Raw genomic sequence first — 25,383 nt, forward strand, 5'->3', positions numbered from 1 at the left:
CCACTGCTAGAAGAAAACATGTGGGAAACACTACAAAATCTGGGCACAGACAAGAATTTTTGGATAAAATCCAAAGCTCTGGAAATAAAAAAAAAAAATTACAAGCAGAACTGTATCAAAGTGAGAAGTAGTGATTCTAAGAATGGCAGAAAAGCTTCAGATCTAGCGAGAGCAAGCAGTGTCTGTGTCTATTCAAATGAGGTACACAAGAGTGTGGTTTTGAAAGAACAGAGAGGGCTGAAGCGATTCCAACCGAGTGTACAAGAGGGCCAGTGCGGCTGCGCGACACCCCCCAACGGCCGCTGCGCGACATGGGACAGCTGCGCCATGGCGGACGAAGAAGAACTCGAGGCGCTGAGGAGGCAGAGTCTGGCCGAGCTGCACGCCAAGTACGGAGATCCTGATGATCCAGCCCAACATCAAGCAAAACAAAGGGAAGCAGAAATGAGAAACAGTATCTTAGCCCAAGTTCTGGATCAGTCGGCCCGGGCCAGGTTAACTAACTTAGCATTTGTGAAGCCTGAAAAACTGAAAGCAGTGGAGAACTATCTTATACAGATGGCACAGTATGGACTGCTAAGTGGGATGGTGTCAGAACCAGGTTTAATAGAAATACTTGAAAAAGTTAGCCAACAGACAGAAAAGAAAACAACAGTGACATTCAACAGAAGGAAAGTAATGGACTCAGATGAAGACGATGATTACTAAGAGGACAGTTTAGACAGACCTACGGAGCAGTATCTAAGACAGTTGCCACCTGTAAATGTTTACTTTGTTCCCTGTCTATATATGCTTTTTGAAAAAATAAACTTGTACCTCAAACTCAAAGAAAGAAAGAAAGAAAGAAAGAAAGAGAAAGAAAGTGCGAGCAGAGATTGCTAGACGGTGAGTTCACTTTGAGATGTGCAAGCTGTGAGATATCGTACGAGGCAGTAGGATGCAGGAGGGATATACAAGGCTGACTTTAAAGAGACCTTTCTGGGGAGGAGCTAAATCAGACAAAAAAGCACATGACAAGTGACCCGTGGAAGTACTAGACATAAAGAAGCAATGGAAGACAGGCCACAGCACACAGGAATCAGAAGGGCTTTGGGCCAAAGGAGGAACATCTCTAGAAATGGAAGGGGACAAGCAAAGAGACAGAAGTGGAGAAATGTGCACACACGGGAGAGACATAAAGAAAGTTCCAGTTAACTCCCCTATGAACCGTCCTTCCTGAGACAAGGGTGAGACAGACATGTGCAAGATTGAAGGAGAACATAGGCCTAGGGGAAGCACCCTGACAACAGAATCAACAGGCGATCAGCAGAACAATTGCCATGCAGAACACCAGGACCAGCGAGCCAAGGGTGGTTCATAATGCCATAATGAAGTGTATTGATTTCTGTTCATTTTCTCCAGCCATGTTTAGAAGTACAGGAAGGACGACAAAAATGGGCATACAACTAGTCTTAAGATTCACTAGTAGACATTTCACAATTCGGCATTTCACTAGTAGATTCAAGGAAGTGGGGAGTAGGAAGAGTGTGCAGGAAGGAGTTCAAATCCTGGCATCTTGATGGTGAAGAGGATGAAGAAAGGAAAGAAATACAGAAATAAAAGAACTGAGAGAGTCTGGGGATAAGGGAGGATGACCTGAAGCTCATGGAATATTTCAGAGGGCATTGACTTTCTGGTGGGAAAATGGTTGAGGTAGAGGAGTAAAAATAAACTCTGTAACAAACTTCAACATCATTGAAGTGATCAAAAACATTGTTGTGTGATAAGACATTTTGGGGAGAGACACCACACATATGCCTGTTTATGCTGCATAGAGAGCTCATGACAAACCAAAGTAGGGATACCACCAAAGTCGAACTTAGTTAACCACTCAGTTTTATTGGGGTTAGTTAGAGGAACATGACTCAAAGATAACTTACCACCAAAGCCCTCCTGGGCATGGAAAAGAACTCACAAACCTTCAAACCAGGAGCTCACTGTACAGCCTCCAGACAGCTCAACAGGTTGGAGAGTGCTCTATCCATGTAACTCAGTTGGTCTTAATCACTTCCAGGCGTCTTAGCTGGTTTATGCTTCTTCCAAGCACTGCTGGTCTCAGACATTTTTTTTATAGCTTTCTTTGTCTGAGAATTACTCTCTGTCTTCATTACTTACACTAGGGAGGGAGGGGCCTAGTGAACCTGGTCCATTTCAGGGACTTCCTGAAGCTTTTTTGAGTTGTTTACCTTCTATCTTAAACCCTGCAGAATGGAATGTTTCAATCTCTAGGAAATATGCCAAAGAGAAACCAGGGTTTTGTGCGGGAGTGTGAATGATGACTGGTGTGATCTCATATAGTAACGGGCATAGGGATAGAAAAAGTATGCCCGAGGTGCTATAAAGAACAAAGGAATGTGAACAATGAGTGACACATTTATATTCATCACAACACTACATATGGTGATCTTATAAAAAGAGCCATCAGCCTCACAGGAAGAAGACAAGGAAGATGAGCAGTTCTGTGTCTGGAGTGGCTCTGAGGCATGAGGTGTTTGACCCGCCCAACTTGATGAGAAAGAGTCACACCAACTGAAGACAGCGGCCGGTGAGCCAGTGTTCAGTGAAGGCTGGAACATGAGGCAGAGTGTGAACATAGTGGGAAGCAGTGCAAATAAAACAGGCATGGTAGGGTAGGGTGGGATGCGTTCAGAACTGGTGGGAAGGGATTTGGTGAGGCAGAGGGAAGGCCTTTGCATGGGAGGACAAGAGTGGAAACCAATACACATAGCTCACATTGTAATTTGAAGAGTCACCACGAACATGAGGAATGTGAAGCATGGTCTAACACCCTCATCTAATGATAAAACACTGTACACCTCAGGTACAGTAACAAACCCCTGCCTGGCCACCCTGTTTCTGGTTTTCTAAAGTCATTTTCTATGAAATGCCTCCATTGGATTATATAAGATGAAATTCCAATCCCCCTGTTCGTCCTCCTGGTTAAAACCTTTCATTGGTTCGATCACATCTTAAATGCTAATTGCAAACTTCTAAGATTAGCACTGGAAGCAAGTCTTTCCAATCACCTGGCTTGCCTCCTCCTTTAAACCTTTCCCCTTCTGTTACACCATGATGTGTTACATGATGGACACCCCCCCCCAAATTCACATTATCTACATAGAGATGAGGGAGGAATAACATCGGTGTAGAACAAACTCTTGGAAGAGATTTGGGAGCTTCGGGAAATGTGAAAAGATGGACTCCAATGGCAACAGTGTGACAAGACAAGAAAAGCTGGTTGCTCGCAGCTAGCATTCTTCACAAAGCAACGCCTCTTCGAGCGTGTTAGAATGTAGATGCTGTTGAATTTCCTCTCATTTAGTATTATGCACCCTATCAAGCTAATATTTTTTATTAACATACACATGTCTGCTTCTGCTTTTAATAATTACTGTACACATGCCCTTTTCTTCGTCTTTCTGTGTTTCGTAGAGTCACATTTCTTTGATGCAAGAGAGGCATATTGAGTAAAAGGTACCCCTCAGAGCATAAAATTTGTAACAGGCACCTTGCAAAAAAATGTGTGCAAGTGAGTTTGTATATTTTTCCAAAGATAATGAGCAGAAAGATTTAAAATCTGTTCAAACATTTTCTGGCAAAATGAACTTGAATCGTGCCAAGAGGAATTGCATGTTGCATGCCTTCAATCTGTTTTTGAAATATTTGTAGATACAGGCAACATCTGTTTCACTGGACAGAGATCTACTGTGAGTGCTAATAACTTTGGAAAGCCTTGACTTTAAAAGTTTATACTTGGGAATTAAATATTTTTAAACAGATACATGTTGAAGCTCTCCTCTACATAAACCTTGAAAATTTTGAAATCACAGAAAATTATAAGAAAATATTTTACCAAGTAAAGTCTGAAGCTGGAGGACTTTTTTTAAACATGGATTTGATCATATGTTAAAATTGCCAACAAGTAAATTACAGGATTGAGGCACCATTGTGTCATGCACACAGGCAGGGCGATGAAGGAAAGAGGAGAAAACTACAAGTAGATAAAGAGAGACCAATGGGGGCCAAAGCAAACACCGCATAATCTTGTAAACCAGTGAAGTAAGAGTAAACCAGAGTAAAAAAATGGTAGGAAAGTATCCTGGGTCTCAAACAAGAGACTGATTCAGCGCGGACCCCAGTGCATGTCCAACTGCACCTGGCCCAGGAGTCACACATTGTTGACCGTTTCTGCCACAGCAGTAAACAGACCAATGAACTCACACAACATTATTTCAAGCAGTAGAACCCCGAGCTAAACTATATTTAAGTGACCACTATTACTTAAAAAAAATGAAAGCAAAGTCTATTTCATAGCATTTCACAGGTTCAGTGCATAGGAGAGTAGAAATTCCTCTGACAGACAGAGGTAGCCTTTGGCTTCTTTGCAGTGTTATTGGGAAGTATTTCAAATCTCCAGAAGTTAACTATTACTATGAAATAACCTAAGTAGCCAATGTCATTTTAAAAATAAAAATAAAAATTCATCACAGTCAGCTAAAAAGTAGTTATTCTAATCCAATGTTGTTTGAAAATATAAAAGAATATATAATTTTTTTGAGACAGGTTTTTCCGAGTAGCCCTTTAACTCTCTAGGCAGACCAGACTGGCCTCAAACTCAAAGATCCACTCGTCTCTACTGGGATTAAAAGTGTGCACCACCACACCTGGCTTAAAATGATTTTTTTATTGGACATCACAATCAGGATGTTTCAAACCCACTGTCCTTGGTGTAAATGGTATCCTCTTTCCTCTGTGGAGGCTGACCTACTTGTAACTCAGTCTAAATGGTGGTTATAAATCAGAAAAGATCCCATTCCTGGTTAGATAACATCATTGAAATAAAATTCTTCTGAGGGTCTCAAGTACACAGAAGTTCAGTTGGCCAAGGAAAGGTCTTGCGAAGGTGATACATCCCAAGAGCTGCTCTCAGACTCAGACATACTAAGTTGGGCTTTGGAGGATGAAAGGGCGCTCCTCTATTTCTCTACAAACTACTCAGCCTATTACTTTAATGGACAGAAGTAAATTGCAAAAAGAGAAGAAAATAAAATAATGTGGCTGGTTTTATAACCAACAATAAAAGTATGTCGTATTAAATATTATAGTGAGATATCATCATTCCAAAGGAACACAGGGATTGGTCACCAGATGCAAACGTATCAAATGATTTGGACAAACAACAAACATAGTAAGCTGAGAAGTCACTCATGTGGTTAGATGACAAGTATCCTACCTGGACTGAAAAATAAGAGGTGAAGAGTTCGAACAGGACAGTGACCGGAGAACTCGGTAGCCGAAGGACAGGCGAGCAGGGAGGCTTGATAGTCACTGCATATTCCTTTGTGGCTTTTGAAATTGAATGTAGTAATTTCGCCACTTGGAAAAAAGTAATAATTCCATTAGGTATTAAATAATTCAGTAAAATATTTGAAATTTTATAATTGCTTGTTCAATGACCAAGAGCTTCTCTCTGGATTTTTTTTTTTTTTTTTTTTTGCTAAGGATTTTGATTTTTTTTCTGTGAGTAACCAGTCCCAGAAGAAGAACCAAGACCAGCTGACATGAGGTAGTGACGCTTCAGTGAACTTCAGTGAGATGAGGTTTCTAGCAAAGAGATTGTTCCATGTCTGAAAGAGGCAGCCATGCAGAACTCCCAGGAGAGATTTCCCTATGTCCATCCGTCTCTCCTTCCCTGCCTTTGACTTGTAAGATGACACTACAAAAAGTAGCAGCAGCTACTGTTGAAGAAGGCGAGACCAGGGACGCGAGAGAAACATGCTGATGCTGCAGTGCAGCTAGAATAAGTCTGTCCCAAAGCGTGTGTGGAACCATCGCCTGTTCTTTAGGCTTGTGCCTCGGAAACCTTAAGCTCTGGATTTCAGTTAAACTCTGATGCACTGATGACAGAAGCACACAGATAGACGCTTTCAAACATTTTCATGTAACATGTATGTCTCTGCTAAATTAAAAAGAATAGAGATTTTTATGTGACTCATTGATTTGAATTCGTCCTTGTGAACATAAATTATTAAACTCTAGCAGATGAGACACAATATAGATATATGCCATGAGAAATTGTCTCAAGCAAGAAGAACAGGATGAATTCTAAAACTTAAAAAGAAAAAAAATATGTGCTCAATAATACGAAAAAAATACCAGATGGGCTAACAGAATGGCTATATTTGAAAGTAAACTGAAGTATTAAAATGTTAAAGAAATAGAACGTGTAAGCATACAGCAGTGGAGAAAACAGACGAGAACATAAGAAAAGAAATATGAGACTCTTCTTCAACTAATTAGGGTTTCTGAACAGGTTGATGGGAGGAAAGTCAGAAGCAAAGGAAGGTAATAGAGACTTTTCTAGGCTGGCCTTCAGTTTAAAACTCACCATCCACACTAAGTTCAAAGGAGAAATCTCCAAGCGTGCTGGGAAATATGTAGAGAGATAGGGCAGTGCGAAAATTGTAAGCTTTTAGTTACAAAGGAATGAACCTGAGAGGTTCAATCTCTTCAGCAAAGGTAGATGTGAAGTTCGAGGAAGAACTCTGAAAAAGCCCTGAGGATAATGTCCAAGATCAAAACCAACAAAATAATTCACACTAGAAAAACACTGAAAAACCAAAAAGCCGAGAAATGGATATAAAAAGCTAGTAAAAGGTTAATAAATACAAATATTTCTTCAATTATAGCAAGGAAAACCAAACACATCTGTAAGACAGCAAATGTCAGAGTTCCCAAATTGGGTAAAACTGAAATGAAATGTCTTTAAATTAAAACACAACAACACAGCAAGCCACACGGCACAAAAATATTTGAAAGAAATGAAGCTAAGTTATGACATAAATGGCAACAGGGAGAAACTAGGTGTAAAACTGCCATTATTAGATGAAATAGAAATCACGAAAAATAAGAAAATGTATTCATAAAGATGGAAGCAACAATGTAAAAATACTTAATTCTTAACAGCAATAATAGAGAAAAAATACAAAATTTAAAAAACATAACAACCACAAAGTTTAAGTTAACTTGCCCATAATTAGCTCACAAAAATAAGTGAATCTCAGAACTGAAAAATACAATTATCAACTAATGACCATATAAGAAACTTGGCATCAGAAGAATCATTCATTAAAATTGTTATTTTATTTTAATTTTAATTACAATGTAATTACATGGTTTTCCCCTTCCTTTTCCTTCTCCAGGCCCCTCCCATGGCATTCCTCACTCCCTGTCATTATGATAGCTTCCTTTTCTTTGATTATCATGGTTACATATCTATACATAAATATATAAAGACAACATGACGAGTCTGCTTAATGCTGCTTGTGTGTGTGTAATTTCAAGGCTGATCACTTAGGATCAGATAACCAATAGAGGCTCGTCCCTGGGAGAGCCTACTTCTCCGTCTCTCAGGTCATTAGTTGCCTAGAGTCCTTTGTCTGGATGTGTGACTCTTTGAAATATTTACATCTGGCTTAGGCAGCTGAATTATTAAAGTGTTATATAGGACAGGGATACTACTACTCCCATTTTTTTTTATTCTAAAGAAGTATCAAGTAACCATAGGTATGTAGGTTTATTTCTGGGTCTTCAATTCTATTTCATTGATCTTCCTGCCTGTCTCTGTACCAATTGATGATATTAAAGCCCAGCATTGGTCCTAACACTAATACCATACAGTGTTTTTTTTGTTTGTTTTTTTTTTGTTTTGTTTTTTTTAATCATGATTGCTCTGTAATACAGCTTGAGCTTGAGGTCAGGGATGGTGATTTCCCCAGTTCTTTGATTGTTGAGGATAGTTTTAGTTATCCTGGGATTTTTGTTATTCTGAATGAATTTTCAAAGTGTTCTTTCTAGTCTATGAAGAATTGAGTTGGAATTTTGATGTGGATTGCATTGAATCTGTAGATTGCTTTTGTCAAGATGGTCAATTTTACATTATTAATCCTACCAATCCATGAGCATGGGAGGTCTTTCCATTTTCTGAGATCTTTGATTTCTTTCTTCAGAGACTTGAAGTTCTGGACATATAAATTTTTCACTTGCTTGGTTAGAGTCACACCAAGGTATTTTATATTACTTGTGGCTATTGTGAAAGGTGTCATTTCCCTAATTTCTTTCTCATTCTGTTTATCCTTTGAGTAGAGGAAGGCTACTGATTTGTTTGAGTTAATTTTATATCCAACCACTTTGCTGAAGTTGTTTATCAGCTGTCAGGGTTCTTGGGTGGAATTTTTGAAGTCACTTAAGTATACTACCATATCATCTTCAAATAGTGATATTTTGACTTCTTCCTTTCCAATTTGTATGCCTCTGACCTTCTTTTATTGTCTGGCTAGGGCTTTGAGTACTATATTGAATAGGTAGGGAGAGAGTGGGCAGCCTTGTCTAGTCCCTGATTTTATTGGGATTGCTTCAAGTTTCTCTCCATTTAGTTTGATGATGGCTACTGGTTTGCTGTATATTGCTTTTTACTATGTTTAGGTATGGTCCTTGAATTCCTGATTTTCCCAAGACTTTTAACATGAAGAGGTGTTGAATTTTGTCAAATGCTTTCTCAGCATTTTTTTTTATTTTAAGATAACATTTAATCATTTGAAAATTTATACAGGTGGCCTTTAAACTCTTATTACAAATAATAACCATAAAAAAGTATCAAGGATAAGAATATGCAAACAACAGTGTAATATTACTGTGGCTGTTTTTAAGATTTAAAACGATGCTAACTAGAACATTAATATTACCTTTTATTTACATAGATTTATTTCATTTTTCTAGAATAGATTCTTTAATATGTCCTTTGACTTCGGCTTTATACTCTTTGGAACCGAAGACATGTACATTAAGAAGCTAAAGGGTTGCAGATAAAATGCATGTAATAGAACAAGAAATACCTAAGTCGGGGAAGAAAGGGACCCAGCTGGAAGGGGTGGTCAATCATGAGGGACTGCAGTGGGTAGGGGTAGGGCTATGACACACATGCACAAAGATGCCACAATGAAAACTCACCTAAAAAGTGGATAAAGTCTGATATGATCAAGAAATATTGATTTCTATGATTCATCTCTTTTGCAATTTATCAAGAATACAATCAAACATTCATTAGGAACCTCTTCATTTGCAGTCATCCTTAGGGCCTAGGATAGACTGCTTTGTGAGCAATTTTTTGTCGACTGAGAAATCATTTGAACATCAAGGAATACTACCAAAACTAAAGGCATTTTTTTTGTATTTATATTTTATATTCCCATGCCTATCTCTCTGTATACCAAGCATTGGTTTCTTTAAACTTGACTCTTCTTGGTAAGTCTGAGGATGCTGAGTTTAGGAATGGTATGTACACTTCATGTTCCACATGGTTGTGAGTCACGTGTTGAAAGAAGTAATTATCCAGTTCTCTGTATTTGGGAACCTTCCAAGAAACAGAATCATCAAAGCAGTACTCGTCAGGTGGCTGATTCCAGACAGGTAGCTTTAGAATGAGACCTGTAACCAAACCTCCAACAATTGCTGAGCCAATGGAAGATCCCAGTGCTGCTGCCTGCATAGCCATAGTGGACACTGTAGACTTCCCCCAGCTTATGGCCACAATGCTGGCAAGGCCTCCAAACACACCGGGTAAGCCGTGCAAGTTATGAACCTCACATGTATCTTGTATCATCAGTTTATGAGCTAAGAGTGGACTAAGGAACTTGTATCCAAGCACTGAGATGATCCCTGCAATGCTTCCAATGGTCATAGCAAAATATAGGGGGATTTCCATGTCTGCACATGTGCCCACAGCCACACCTCCTGCTAGCGTAGCATTCTGAATGTGTACCTGCATGAGGGAAAACCATGAATGAGAGTAGGATTAGGTCATGTCAGAAAGACTGGAGGAAAGCAGGGTCCAGTGAACCCTGGGTTAGTTGTTTGTTCGCACATGCGCGCGCGCGTGCGCGCGCCGCTTTCTCAGCATTTAATTAAATGATCAGGTAGTTTTTTTTTCCTTGAGTTTGTTTATATAGTGGATTACATTGATGGATTTCCATATATTAAACTATCCTTGCATCCCTGGGATGAAGCCTACTTGATCATGATGAATGATTGTTTTGATGTGTTCTTGGATTCATTCTGCGAGAATTTTATTGAGTATTTTTGCATCGATATTCATGAGGAAAATTGGTCTGAAGTTCTCTTTCTTCATAGGCTCTTTGTGTGGTTTAGGTGTAAGTGTAATTTTGGCTTCAAAGAAGGAATTTAAACTTGACTCTTCTTGGTAAGTCTGAGGATGCTGAGACAGAAACACTGTGTAGTGTTTCTTCTGTTTCTATTTTGCAGAATAGTTTGAAGAGATTGGCATTAGGTCTTCTTTGAAGGTCTGATAGAATTCATTCTTATCTCCTTGTACAAAGCTCAAGTCCAAGTAGATCAAAGACCTCCACATAAAACCAGATACATTGAAACTAATAGATGAGAAAGGGGGAAAGAGCCTCAAACACATAGGCACAGGGGATTTTTTCTTAACAGAACACCAGTAGCTTGTGTTCTAAGATCACGAATTGACAAATGGGACCTCATAAAATTGCAAAGCTTCTGTAAGGTAAAGGACACTGTCAACAGCAACCAAAAGATTGGGAAAAGGTTTGACCAATCCTCCAACTGATAGAAGGTTAGTATCTAACGAAGAGCTCAAGAAGTTAAGAGTCCAGAGAATCAAATAATCTTATTAAAAATGGGATACAGAGCTAAACAAAGAATTCTCAAATGAGGAATATCAAATGACTTTGAAGCACCTAAAGAAATGTTCAACATCCTTCGTCATTAGGGAAATGCAAATCAAAACAACCCTGAGATTCCACCTCACACCAGTCAGAATGGCTAAGATAAAAAACTCAGGTGACAGCAGATGCTGGCAAGGATGTAGAGAAAGAGGAACACTCCTCCATTGTTGGTGGGATTGCAAGCTGGTACAACCATTCTGGAAATCGGTCTTGAGGTTTCTCAGAAAATTGGACATAGTACTACCTGAAGACCCAGCTATATTACTCCTGGGCATATACTCAAAAGATGTTCCAACATATAACAAGGACACATGCTCCACTATGTTCATAGCAGCCTTATTTATAATAGCCAGAAGCTGGAAAGAACCCTGGTGTCTTTCAACAGAGGAATGGATACAGAAAATGTGGTACTTTTACACAATTGAGTATTTACTACTCAGTTATTAAAAACAATGACTACATGAAATTCTTGGGCAAATGGATGGGAGAAAATTCAGGGACAAAGAGTGGAGCAGAGACTGAAGGAAAGATCCTCCAGAGACTGCCTCACCTGGGGATCCATCCCATATGCAGCCACCAAACCCAGACACTATTGCTGATGTCAAGAAGTGCTTGCTGACAGGAGCCTGATATTGGTTGTCTCCTGAGAGGCTCTGCCAGAGCCCTAGCGATACAGATGAAGATGATTGCAGCTAACCATTGGACTGAACATGGGGACTCCAGTGGAGGAGTTAGAGAAAAGCCTGAAGGAGCTGAAGGATTTGCAACACCATAAGAAGAAAAACAATATCAAGCAACTAGACCCCACCAGAACTCCCAGGGACTAAACTACCAATCAAGAAGTAAACATGGCCAGACCCATGACTCCAGCCATGCAGAGGATGGCATGGTCCTGCATCAATAGGAGGGAAAGCCTTTGGTCTTGTGAAGGCTCCTTTCCCCAATGTTGGTTAATGTAGGGTGTTGAGATTGGAGGGGGTGGACATGAGTGGGAGCATCCTCACAAAGGCAGGGGGAGGTGTAAAGGGGTATGGGAGAAGGAGGAAGGGGGATAACATTTGAAATTTAAATACACAATAAAATATCCAAGAAAAATAAAAATTAAAAATAATGTGTCAAAAGGCAATGGCCTCAACTCGGAGCAGTGGAGGCATGGTGGATTTGAAGAGCATGTTTGATGTATGCCAGACTTGGTTTGTTCTGTGTTTCTTACTGGATTTAAAGAAAATCAGAGACTAAGACACCTGATAAAAATAGGACTTAAAATAAACAGTAACCATGCCTTACTATAGTTTAGAAATGCTAATTTTTACAGATGAGTCCACATCATCGGGGGAGGGGGGGACTACAGGGACTGCCTTAAATAATTTGAAAACCAAGTTAGAAATAGGGCAAAAATCTGAAAACCTGGACTAGACTAATTTTTTAGGAGAGCATACTAAAGACATGATACTCAGAACGCAAGAAAAGTTCAATACTTTATAAGAATTTTTAGGATAATTTATTGTTTAAAGGATTGGAAGCCATCGGCTCATCTCAAGAAATCTAAAACTGCCCATGAACTCTCACCAGCATGGCTGCCTGAGCCTGGCCTGAAAAAGGATGTCAAGAGACTTAGACACTGGATAGGGGAAGTCTGTGGTGCCCCAGTGCTACACAAAGACCTACAGACAACTAAGGAGTGGTAAGAGCAGCAAAGAGCACAGCAAATGATGATCCAATCTCAAATTGTCAGCTCTGAAAGCACATTTAGAAGTAACAACATTACAGGGACTGAGCAAGTTGTATTTGTGTATTTAGGAACACACACACACAACACACACACACACACAACACACACACACACACACACAGACACACACACGTGTGTGCATGCCCAAACACATACACACAGACACACACATACAAACACACACACATACACACACACACACACACACGTGTGCATGCCCAAACACATACACACACAGACATAGACAGACAGACACACACACACACATGTGTGCATGCCCAAACACATACACACAGAAACACACACAGACACACACACACACACACACACACACACACACACACTCACACACATGTGTGCATGCCCAAACACATACACACACAGACACAGACAGACAGACACATACACACACACACATGTGTGCATGCCCAAACACACACACACAGAAACACACACAGACACACACACACACACACACACACACACACACACACACACCAATTAAAGAAAAGGGGCTATGAATTTGAAAGAGGGGGGGGCATGAGTAGTGGTGGAGGTACAGCGTAAGGTGTTTAGAGGAAGCAAAAAGGGGTGAATATTTTTTTTAATTTTAAAGAAATGACAAATATTTATTTAGTACATCTGAAGCACAGCAGACATTTTACTATATTTTCTTGAATAAGTCCAACCAGCCAAGCATCATCACCTGAAAATTGAAAAGCCACAAAATGCACATCATAAATAAAATGGTATGTCATCATATAAGTTATATAAATGAAAAAAATTCCTGTGTTAATGATAACCAGTAGGATATTTAAAATCACTAGAACAAACAACTCCTAAGTAAAGATAACATGAGGACCTATCAGATGTCCCAGGCCTGCTGTGTACAATACTGTTGTTGCGCAAATGTGAAACGTCCAGGATATGCTAATTTGTTTCAACACACGGTTCCCAGCACGTGACTCTGTTTGGAAGTCTGTGGACCCCTTAGGAGGTGAAAAGTTGTTGAAGGAAGTGATTTGTGGAGGGTAGGGCCTGAGGTTGGAAAACCCCGTCTCATTTCTTGTCTGTTCTATGTGTGTTTCATGACTGCAGACTCCAGCTAGAGAAACAGCCTCTCGCTGCTGCCAAGATGCCTTCTCTGATGGACAAAATGTTCTCAGCTGTAATCCGGAGTGAACCATTCTCTCCAGCTGCTTACTATCATAACCAAGTAACAGATAGACCATGCAAGGGCTTATCACGGCCGGCCCCATCGCATTTCAGGATCTCTGTTTAAACCCACGGAGGGTATGTTACTCTCATCACTGACTGCAGAGAAAACACATCTTCAAACGTTTATCAAATACCTAGTGAAGTGGGGTGCAAACTAAACCATCTACCATGCTTTTAACATCACTGTCTACCTACGAGTTAGCAGACTGTAAGACATTATAAGCCCTCCTCAAACAGCAGGAGTATTAAAAGCACCAGCTTTAAAAAAAAAAGCACCTGGAGATGGATTGATTCTAAATGGAATTGGAATACACTCAAATCCAGTGATTATTTACTGAGTTGTGTGGGAGAAACCAATGGACAAGAAAGCAACAGCGGGATCTTAAAATGTTCTAACAATGTGTTTAGACTCAGCCAATCTTCCGGAGAAAACCTGCAAAATATTATAAAGCTCTGAATTGGAATCTATTCTCATGGTTCCAAGCCACCGCTGCCTGCGTACTAATAGCACTGACACCGTGTGTGGAGTTGGCTAAGGCTGTCTCAGGAAGCTTACCATCAATTGTTGCTGCTCTGCACTTAGATTTTAAATGCCAGGCACAGCGATGAGTCTAGTGAAGCACCTGCCCCACTGTGTAGATTCAGGACAATCATTAGTAAAAGTTCTTGGAGCAAGAGTCCATGTCTTTGGTGTCTCTCTGATGCATAAAGAATGTCTCTATTCTGAGGAAGACACCATCCGATTTATATGATCCCAGATAATAGGTTTCTTTTGTGATATGATACCTTGTTATATTGCTTTCTCTTGACAGGGAACTTCTCGATCGTTTTTGTTATTATAAATAGTGATGTGAGTTGAGACCCTTCAGTGTAGTAGGTTAACATCACTCCGTTCAGTAAAACTTCCTTTCAAAGTCCTGCAGTGTCAGGCACCGATGAACTGTGTACTCAGCCTTTGCAAAAGATCAAATTAGGAGTCCATGCCTCTATGGGCTTGACTCAGCATTCAAGCCATAACATATTTGCCTCATAATCTCAATTCTAATTTTCGTATTTATGTTACTTGGTATCTATCTCAGATTTTGCTCTGCTTTTCTCTAACAGATGCAACACTTACACACCCGAGTCTTGGAAAACAATTGAGAGCATTCTCCACTAAAAAATTAGACCGTACAACAGGCATCAATAAGATGCTCATGTCATCAATACGGCTCCTACTGGCACCTCTATAAACATGTACAATGTTTATCTTAATGGGTGGATTAAATTTTTCTTTTTAAAAAAAATAATTATATTGGGATGGAAACTGCTCTTCCAGAGGTCCTGAGTTCAAATCCCAACAACCACATGGTGACTCACAACCATCTGTAATGAGATCTAATGCCCTCTTCTGGTGTGTTTGAAGACAGCGACAGTGTACTTATATATAATAAATCTTAAAAAAAATATTTTAAAAATATTTATATTGTCCACTAAGGCTAAAAGAGTGGATCAAGTCAGTTAGGGATCAATGTCATTTTGCCCAGATGTTGCTTTGTGTGAGCTGATGTGGAGTTCCCACAATGGGAACATAGAGCAATGTACTTGTGTATTTGTGAGACTGAGGTTATCTAGAGTAAGGAGAAAAGGATGGGCCTAGGATGTCTCCTCTAGTAAAAGACCAATAGCCTGGCAACTCCCGTTTTCCTTTTTGAAACCCAGCCTAGTGCCTTGAGTGGTTTCTTTCTCAACTCGTAATTGATTCCCGGAATGACACTCCGTGTGAATGTGGACACAGGTGCCTTCAGGACAAGCAGGTTTTTCTTTCCCCTTTTGTCATTTCGAACAACAGCTTTAGAAGGAGAACTATCTTCCCCCAAAATTACCACTTGAGAGGCCTTGAAAGCTAAACAGTGTCATTTTATAGGTTTGCAAAAGGCAAAATTATCTTTTTACTATAAACCAAGGACAAGGCAAAGGCAATGGAAATCATGGTATTTTTATTATGGGGAACATACCGCGAGACACGAAAAATAGAAGCAGGCCGTGTTTCTAAAGATGCAGTTATGAATGTCAAGAAATTTAAAATTCAAAACAAAGAATGATGTATGTGCGTTAGACAAAGTGTTAAGAGGAAGGTATTTTAAGACTGTAAATACATCTCAATTGTTGAAAAGAGACTTTGTGGCATCATAGAACATTATGTGCCTTGTATAATCAGGGCAATCTAGAAAAAACTAAAGTGCACATTAATTTATTACTCAGTAAAAATTTTGCCTGTAACAATAACAATTGTCCCTTAGCTCTAACTGATTTTTTAATTCTCATGAGCCAGGTCGGTGGATCTATACACCTGCAGATAAAAATTCAAAGTCACTCAACTCGAAAGGAACAAGCATGAGCTTCGCAAACACAGAGGAGCGGAGACTGGTGTGTGTGATTTAATGACAGATAGCTACGATCTTTTCTTTCTGGTGGTTTTGTGTGGGTTTGGTGGATTTCATGACTGAGAAATGACCATGACTGACAACAGCCTAACCAGTGTGTCTACAATGACATGCCAGCCAGCAGAAAACCAGCTCACTCGCTCACTCGCTCATGAGAACGCAGACTGCTTCAAACGGACCATCTCATCGATGATGATGCAAAGTGTGACGACGTTACTTTGTTAATTTGTTTTATTAGATATTAATATTTTATCAAATATCTTGATGAGAATTCTTAGCATTGCCTGTAACCTAAGATTCTAATAAAAATATTAATATTAATTCTTAATTGCCTGCCTATTACTTTTCTCCATATCCATATCAACATTTCAAATTCCTCCAGACTTTCTGAATTTTAACTTTTAAACCTGCAATTTGTTTGCTTAAATAGTAGAAAAAGGAAAAAGAAAAAAGTGGATTATTGTGTTGGGTAATTAATCAAACTGTTTATAATTGTGAACTAGGACATTTGCTTAGAACATTGAATTTTATAATAAAAGAGAGGATACTAAACATTTATGGATTTATTTCACATATTCAGGGTTTTTTATAACATGGCTAAATATGTGTCCTACTAGGAAAATTATGCATTAATCCTTAACCCAAGGCTAGAAGGCATGAAGAATGATAATACCATCTATAAAATAACCCTCTATAAATTTGCCAAAAAATTTATTCTGCTTCAATTCTAATGCAGCCTGGAAAAAAGAAGCGAGTTTGCACATGATTTTCAAAGTTTGGCTGTTCAGCAATGTATCATGAAAATGTATTTTTCTCTTGTTACATTGACAAAATCAGTATGAGCCATGATATCCACTGTCTGCATAAGAGAAAATGGAAAACCAATGGGGTCATGCCTTCACCTCACCACTGAGATACAAAACAGAGTCCGTCTTCACATTTCCCAGTTGGAGAGTAGTTCAGTCCACAGCCATTTATATATGACTCCTTCTTGAAATAATCTTTGTCTGTGCAGAAAGTATAAATTAAAATGAAAATGACCTTAGTTTTACACTTCCGATGGTGGCCAGAGTCAAATGAACTTTTATTTTTGTAAGGTTCATGACTATTTTACAAGCTGGAAAATACTTCTAGCTGAAAGGAACCTATTTTTTTTTAACTGAATCTGAGAGTGGGGTGGACTGTTTAAATTTTTGTGTATACATACATATACATAAAACATATACATATATACATATATGTACATATATATATGTATGTATACGGATTGTTGTTAATAATAGGCTTAAAATATAGCACCAGTATTAGCTGACATTGATACAGTAAAACTCTATTGAGATGTGAATCCACTAGTAACAGTTGTATTTGTGTAGTGAGTAAAAAGAAAAGACAAATTTACGTGGACTTTCAGAACATGTGTGAAGGCAAATGTCTGTGTGTAAGACCAAATACATCTGTGTGTAAGGAAATAGGGGGACTGGGCAAGAAAAAAAAATAAGTACACATCCAAACCATTTAAAAATATGTAAGACCCCAAATTTAAAATCTTATATTAGTCTTTAGCTGCTTCTGAATATTGGATTTCTATGTCTCTCACAGTCACATGGTAAATGTTTGATTCCTGTGGTGCCTAGAACCTTTGGGAAATGGAACACGCCCTTGAAGGCATCTTCCCTGTCTGCCTCTTGGTTCATCAGGTGAGGAATTTTGCTTCACCCTGTGTTCCCACTATACATAGAGGAAGAAAAAAGAGATTTTTAAAACTGGGAGGATAGCTGAGCCAGTAAAGAGTTTATTTCACATGCACGAGGAAACTAGGGTGAGCCCAGAAAGCACGTGAAAACAAGCACAATGGTTCACGGCTGCAATCCTTGTACTGGGGAGGTAGCAACAAAAGGATCCCTTAGGCTCACTGGCTATCAATGTAGTGTAATTGTAGATCTCAAAGCCAATGAAAAACAGTGTCTTAAAGGACAGTGGTGGTATTTAAGGCTGTCTTCTGGCAGGCATACATGCCTGTTCATAAATGAACCTGCCCACACACTACACACATGCAAAAAGCACGAGTGTATTAAAATGAAGATTTTTAAATCTGACTTATTTCCTGGTGTATCATCATTAAAATTAGTGTTAGAATTTAAATGTGTTCCTGGTGCCATGACTCAATTGCTACTATACTTGCCTAGTATGCATGAAGCTCTGGGTTCAGCCCTTCGTGTGATATATGCCCCAACATGGTAGAGCATACCACCATGCTAAAAGGTTAAATCAGGAGAATCAGACATTCAAGGTTATCATCAACTGTGTACCAAGTCCAAGATCAATCTAGAATACATGCGATTTTTGTGTCAAAAAAGTTTGATCATAATTTGACTTTCACACTTGAAAGGCAATCTATGAAAGGTAATCAGGCATAGACAAAGACAGCAGAATCAGGCGCAAGTCCAACCGGACAATGTGTTTACAAGGGAGGCACCAGATACATGTTTTGTGAATGAATCTGCCTTAGCTGTAACCTGGGTGATAGGTATGGTAGCCATGCAATGCTTCTGCCATAACAGATTTCATGACTGAATAAAAAAGGATGATTCTTGTATACAAGGAGATAACAATAGCAACATTCACTAGTGGAATCATAGACCAAAAAAACCCCAAACTAAGACCTGCAATGACCTCATCAGAATGACCAATTCTTCACCAACTTATCTTTAGAGAAAACAGTGGCATCCTTGTACCCAGCAAGCCAGAGTAAACCATTCAACAGAACTTTGAGGGAGGCTCTCTCTGTCTTACACAGCTTACAATGTAGATAGAAGGGAGGTCAATTTGTGCCTCAAAACTAGAAATGATCTCCTCCTATTGTGGCTCTGGCTGGGTATATGAGTATTTCCGGTTACATTTTGATCATCACATCAAGATTCATGAATAAACTTATTCATAGTTCTTGTGGTTCAAGTGTAAGTTGACCCCCATCAGACTCACATATTTGAAACCATGGTCCCCAGCTGGTGGCACTCTTTTGAGAGACATGGGACCTTTAAGAAGTAAGGCTGGGCAGGCACACACACAGGCACTAGGGGCAGGTCTATGAAGTGCAGAGCCCAACTATGGTCCTGATGTAGGCTCTGGTTCTTGGCCCATCTTATTTAACAAGCTCTTCTACATGATGCTACTGTCACATACCTTGCCACTGTGAACTCCACCATGTCTTCTCTCCATGATAGACCAAAACTATAACCCAAAACAAATCTGTCCTCTTTAATTTGCTTCTGTCAGATATTGTTTTTCATTATCATGAGATTGAAATTTACTATCTCATTAAAACTTAAAATAATATTGCTCCCTTTGTTCAGTACAGTTCAATATATCAAAATAATAACTGCCCATGTGCAAAAAAGACACTCATCTTGAAAATATTTACAATGTATTTACTTAATACAATCTTATAATAAAGGTATGCTTTTGCATTGTGTCACATATTTCTTTTTTTTTTTTATTAACTTGAATATTTCTTATATACATTTTGGTGTTATTCCTTTCCGGTTTTCAGACAAACATCCCCTCCCCTCCCCTTCCTTATGGGTGTTCCCTCCCAACCCTCCCCCATTGCCGCCTCCCCCCACAGTCTAGTTCACTGGGGTTCAGTCTTAGCAGGACCCAGGGCTTCCCTTCCACTGGTGCTCTTACTAGGATATTCATTGCTACCTATGAGGTCAGAGTCCAGGGTCAGTCCATGTATAGTCTTTTAGGTAGTGGCTTAGTCCTGGAAGCTCTGGTTTTAGCATTGTTGTACATATGGGGTCTCGAACCCCTTCAAGCTCTTCCAGTTCTTTCTCTGATTCCTTCAACGGGGGTCCTATTCTCAGTTCAGTGGTTTGCTGCTGGCATTCGCCTCTGTATTTGCTGTATTCTGGCTGTGTCTCTCTGGAGCGATCTACATCCGGCTCCTGTCGGTCTGCACTTCTTTGCTTCATTCATCTTGTCTAATTGGGTGGCTGTATATGTATGGGCCACATGTGGGGCAGGCTCTGAGTGGGTGTTCCTTCAGTCTCTGTTTTAATCTTTGCCTTTCTCTTCCCTGCCAAGGGTATTCTTTTTCCTCATTTAAAGAAGGAGTGAAGCATTCACATTTTGATCATCCGTCTTGAGTTTCGTTTGTCACACATATTTCTTGTGGTGTTCCATTTTCCATCACGACCTTCTTTGTAGAAAGTCAACTCACAGGGTTTGGGATTCATTATTTAGATCATGTCTGAACATTATCCACAAAATAACAAGAGAACTTCAAGCTAGTAGTCAAACATGCTTTGAATAACTTTAAGATTAAGGATGTAAACACATTTATATTTCTCTCCCTGACCATGCTTGTGAATACTCATTTCGACTTTTCTTGAACTGTTGGAAAGAAGAATGAGAATAAGGAAAATGCAATGTTAGTTTTTAAAAGAAAGATCCCCAGCCACACTCCCACCAGAAGCCATCGATTGGGAAAAACTACATTTGAGCATCTTTGCCATAATTTTTAAGAGTTCTCTTCAATGACTTCCTGTCTATGTTATTGCATGTTGGTGGGGGGGGGAAGGAGTAGAGTAGGAGCAGGATTGTCCCAGAAGCCTTCTATGTCTTTCTCAACTGTGAATCTGCAGTCATCAATACCGTGGCAAAAGGAGCTTCCTTGCTCTTTAGAGTCAGTGAGAACATCGATCACAGACTTACACCTGGTTTCTGGTGACAGCCAGCAAGGACCAAGGACATGGTCTCTGGTATCAACACATGCCAAAGACCTCAGCAAGGTCTCCTACGGCAGTACAGGCCATAGATGGACATCAACAGAGCTCTTGACACTGCATGGGCCATGCACACCATCAGAGCCCTTGGTGGCAGCACTGGCCAAGGACATTAATATGACCTCATGGCAGCACAGACCACTCACATCAACATGGCACCCAGAGACAGCACAGCCCATGAAAATCAACATGGATTCAGGCTGCATCACAGATCACAGACATCCACATGGCATTCCATGGTAATACAGGACATGAACATCAACACAGACCTTGACTCCAGTAAAACCATAAACCCAGACATGGTCCTTGGTAGCCACATGGACCCAGACATCACCATGGCCTCAGGTGATATTGCAGGCCACTCTTGGGTCAATATGGCCCCAGTGGCAGTATGACCCAGGGTCATCCACATTGCTTCAGGCTGCAGCACACACCAGGGACATCTGCATACAGTTTGGTGACAACGAGGGCCACAGATATCAACATGGTCTCTGGCTGCAGTAGAACCATGGACCCAGACATTGCCCTCAGTGGCAGCGTGGCTCATAGACATCAGCATGGCCTCAGGCAGCATCCCAACCAAGGACATCCATATGACCTTTGAAGGTAACTCCGGCCAGGGACAACAACATGTTTCACAGTTGCTGTAGGACCACTGACATCGAGATGAACCTCGGGCTTTGGTACAGCATGGTAGAGTGGATCACAGATTTCAAAGTGGCCTCCAGGGCAACACGGATGATAAAGTTTTTTTGAAAAGGTCTAATCCAGAAAATAAACTGTTCCATCTTGGACATCCTGTTGTTGTTCAGAACTAGAACAAGTATGCAGCTGAGCAGCCTGTTGTGGGTGGAGGGAGTTGGAATGCAACTCCAGGCTGCTGCACACTACCCTGTCAGCCATAGTCAGCAGCAGCATGTTCCCCAATGCACTGCAGGTTTCTCTCACACCTAGTTCTATCCCCTCTACCACTCACTAACCACTCATTTCTCCGTCTTTCCCATCTTTCCATTGAATATTCAGTCATTGTAGGAGAGAGAGAGAGAGAGAGAGAGAGAGAGAGAGATGATAGATAGATAGATAGATAGATAGATAGATAGATAGATAGATAGATAGATGAGATAGATAGATAGATAGATGAGATAGATAGATAGATAGATAGATAGATAGATAGATAGAAGATATGATAGATAGATAGATAGATAGATAGATAGATAGATAGATAGATAGATAGATAGATAGATAGATTTTTCCCAGACAGATTCATGCATGAATATTCATTGCAATGAGTCATTAGTCTGTCTCAAGGTTTCTGTGTTCTGAAGTACCATGAATACTGGACCGTTGTTGAGACTGGTCTCAGATATTCTGCTGTTGCCCAGAGTCAGGGTAATGTTGCAACTAAGCAGAGAATCCAGGGACAGGTTCTGTGTGAGCTGCGAGATGCCACACACCTCCCTACCCTCAGTGTCCGCCATTGTGATCCCTCTGCCTACCCTGAGCTCACCAAACTCAATCTAGCTTGTAGCCTATGGACACTGTTGCTGTCCTGCGCTCTCAGTCTCCCAGCAGGGCAAGCAGCACAGGCTGCTGTAATGGCTCCATGCTGGGCGCTGGCGGGTGGACCTAAGACAGGCCCTATGCAGGTTGTTGCTCACCACCCTGCTCTTGGTGCCCGCTGCTAGGCACAGCCACCGCCTTTTCTTTACGGGGTTGGACACCAGAGGTTGCCCAGGTTCCAGTAAGTACATGCAGAACACAAGTTAGATTTCTTTTTCCTTTCTCTTCCTCCTCCTCCTTCAAGGAGGGAGGGGGCTCCCAGGGGTGAGGAGGAAGACATGGGACGACTAGGAAATGAGTATGCGTAGGGTTCATCATGTTAAATTCCCAAATAATCAATAGAAATATCATGAAAAAAAAAAAAAGAAAGAAAGAAAGAAATCCCTCTCATTGCCAGAATGTGGTCTAAGGGCTGCCTGCATCAGAGCCACAAAGGGACTTATTACCAACGAAGAGCCCTAGGCTCCCTTCTAGACCTCGTAGCTGGAGTCCCCTGGGGTAAAGGGTGGAATCTGCCTTCCAAGGTGACTACTCTGCGCATGAGGATGAGGAATCTCTGGCCGTGCCCTGCAGAGGCTGCTTTAAATCCTTCGGTGTTCAAGGTATTGATTAACATAATTTGTTTATGAAGTCCTAATGATAGGTCTGTGTTTAAGGTCCTATGAGTCACGTAAAGCACACCATTTGCGTGTTTCTACTTCCTATAGATGATTTATCAAAAGTGGATTTGCCTTGGATTCAGCTTTTGAAATAAATTACTTTACGGTTTAAAAATATTTCCCTTCTGTTTTCAGCTATTAATATTTCTTATGACCAGAGGAAAGTACACAGAGCATCAAGAGAGAGATCAACAGTGGAATTATGCTAAAATGATATGAAAATTGGAATATGTTTTGCCTAATCTAATTCTTTCAAAACCTGCTACCCCCTCTTATTAAGTCAGACACCTTGTAGTAGTAATTATACCTTACTGCTGATAGAATTCAGATTTTAAAAACTGTTTAAATAGGGGAGAAAGACTTCAGGGAAATTTCTGCTACAGAAAAGGCATAGCTGGGAAGGAAAATGGAAAATATGTTAGAAACTATTTCTAACACATTACTAAATACAGATGAAAGTAAGTGGCTATTATACACAATATCCAAACCATTTTTCTCTATGAAAAAACACATTTTCTAATACTGTTTACTTGCCACCAATTTCATTCCCAACAGAATCCCAGTGACGTCTTTTTCATGCTCTCAGTTATCACAGATTGTTTGTTGATACCATATTATCTTAATTATTACAACTTACAATAACGTGACATGCTAGACACGGCCCCCTTTGGTTCTACATTTAAGAATGATTTTGTTCAATACTTTTGGATTTTGATTCCTCATATAGATTTCAGAATTAGTTTCTCTGTTTCCATGTATAAACACCAGTAAGGATTTTATTTAAATTATATTACACTGTGGGTTAAATTCGAGGTCTCTTTAATTCTCTGTCTCTAATCCATCACCATAGCAAATTCTCCCAATTTTATGTGTTTCAAATACATTTTGTAGTTTTCAGAAAATTCTTTCACATCTTTTAAAAGTGTAATTTCACTGCAAATCAAAACAACCCTGAGATTCCATTTCACACCCGTGAGAATGGCTAAGATCAAAAACTCCGGTGACAGCAGATGCTGGCGAGGATGTGGAGAAAGAGGAACACTCCTCCATTGTTGGTGGGATTGCAGACTGGTACAACCATCTGGAAATCAGTCTTGAGGTTCCTCAGAAGACTGGACATTGTACTACCTGAGGACCCAGCTATACTTCTCTTAGGCATATACCCAAAAGATGCTTCAACATATAACAAAGACACATGCTCCACTATGTTTATAGCAGCCTTATTTATATTAGCCAGAAGCTGGAAAGAACCCAGATGCCCTTCAACAGAGGAATGGATACAGAAAATGTGGTACATCTACACAATGGAATATTACTCAGCTATCAAAAACAATGACTTTATGAAATTCATAGGCAAATGGATGGAACTGGAAAATATCATCCTGAGTGAGCTAACCCAATCACAGAAAAACACACATGGTATGCATTCATTGATAAGTGGCTATTAGCCCAAATGCTTGAATTACCCTAGATGCCTAGATCAAATGAAACTCAAGACGGATGATCAAAATGTGAATGCTTCACTCCTTCTTTAAAAGGGGAACAAGAATACCCTTGGCAGGGAATAGAGAGCAAAGATTAGAACAGAGACTGAAGGAACACCTTCAGAGCCTGCCCCACATGTGGCCCATACATATACAGCCACCCAAATAGACAAGATGGATGAAGCAAAGAAGTGCAGGCCAACAGGAGCTGGATGTAGATCGAACCTGAGAGACACAGCCAGAATAAAGCAAATACAGAGGCGAATGCCAAAAGAAAACCACTAAACTGAGAATAGGCCCCCCGTTGAAGGAATCAGAGAAAAGAACTGGAAGAGCTTGAAGGGGCTCGAGACCCCATATGTACAACAAATGCCAAGCAACCAGAGCTTCCAGGGACTAAGCCACTACCTAAAGACTATACATGGACTGACCCTGGACTCTGACCTCATAGGTAGCAATGAATATCCTAGTAAGAGCACCAGTGGAAGGGGAAGCCCTGGGTCCTGCTAAGACTGAACCCCCAGTGAACTAGACTGTGGGGGAGGGCGGCAATGGGGAGGGTGGGAAGGAGAATACCCATAAGGAAGGGAGGGGGGAGGGGATGTTTGCCCGAGCCGGAAAGGAATAACACTCGAAATGTATATAAATACTCAAGTTAATAAAGATGGAAAAAAAGAAAAATAAAGTATATTTCATGGATTTGCTTATGTTTCTG

The 25,383-nt window shown here is 40.1% G+C and overlaps 2 protein-coding genes across 2 annotated transcripts; one reads left to right on the forward strand and one right to left on the reverse strand.

Moving 5' to 3' along the window:
- Positions 1-327: 327 nt before the first annotated feature.
- Positions 328-1,729, forward strand: LOC116900217 (programmed cell death protein 5-like). Its single transcript, XM_032901969.1, has one exon. The coding sequence runs from the start codon at positions 328-330 to the stop codon at positions 706-708; it is 381 nt and encodes a 126-aa protein (XP_032757860.1). The 3' UTR covers positions 709-1,729.
- Positions 1,730-9,196: 7,467 nt separating this feature from the next.
- Positions 9,197-13,793, reverse strand: LOC116900844 (ammonium transporter Rh type A-like). Its single transcript, XM_032902540.1, has 2 exons — positions 13,431-13,793; positions 9,197-9,859 (listed from the first exon to the last, which is right to left on the reverse strand). Exons 1-2 carry the CDS (start codon positions 13,791-13,793, stop codon positions 9,293-9,295), a joined length of 930 nt encoding a protein of 309 aa, XP_032758431.1. The 3' UTR covers positions 9,197-9,292.
- Positions 13,794-25,383: the final 11,590 nt, after the last annotated feature.

Source organism: Rattus rattus, chromosome 5 (genome assembly GCF_011064425.1).
Source record: "Rattus rattus isolate New Zealand chromosome 5, Rrattus_CSIRO_v1, whole genome shotgun sequence".
Lineage (NCBI taxonomy): Eukaryota > Metazoa > Chordata > Mammalia > Rodentia > Muridae > Rattus > Rattus rattus.

Coding starts and splice junctions, on each gene's coding strand:
- LOC116900217 (XM_032901969.1), top strand. CDS start 328: ATGGCGGACGAAGAAGAACTCGAGGCGCTGAGGAGGCAGAGTCTGGCC.
- LOC116900844 (XM_032902540.1), bottom strand. CDS start 13,793: ATGGGGCCGGCCGTGATAAGCCCTTGCATGGTCTATCTGTTACTTGGT. Junction 9,860..13,430: donor TTCACATTTGCGCAACAACA/GTATTGTACACA, acceptor TCCCTCATGCAG/GTACACATTCAGAATGCTAC.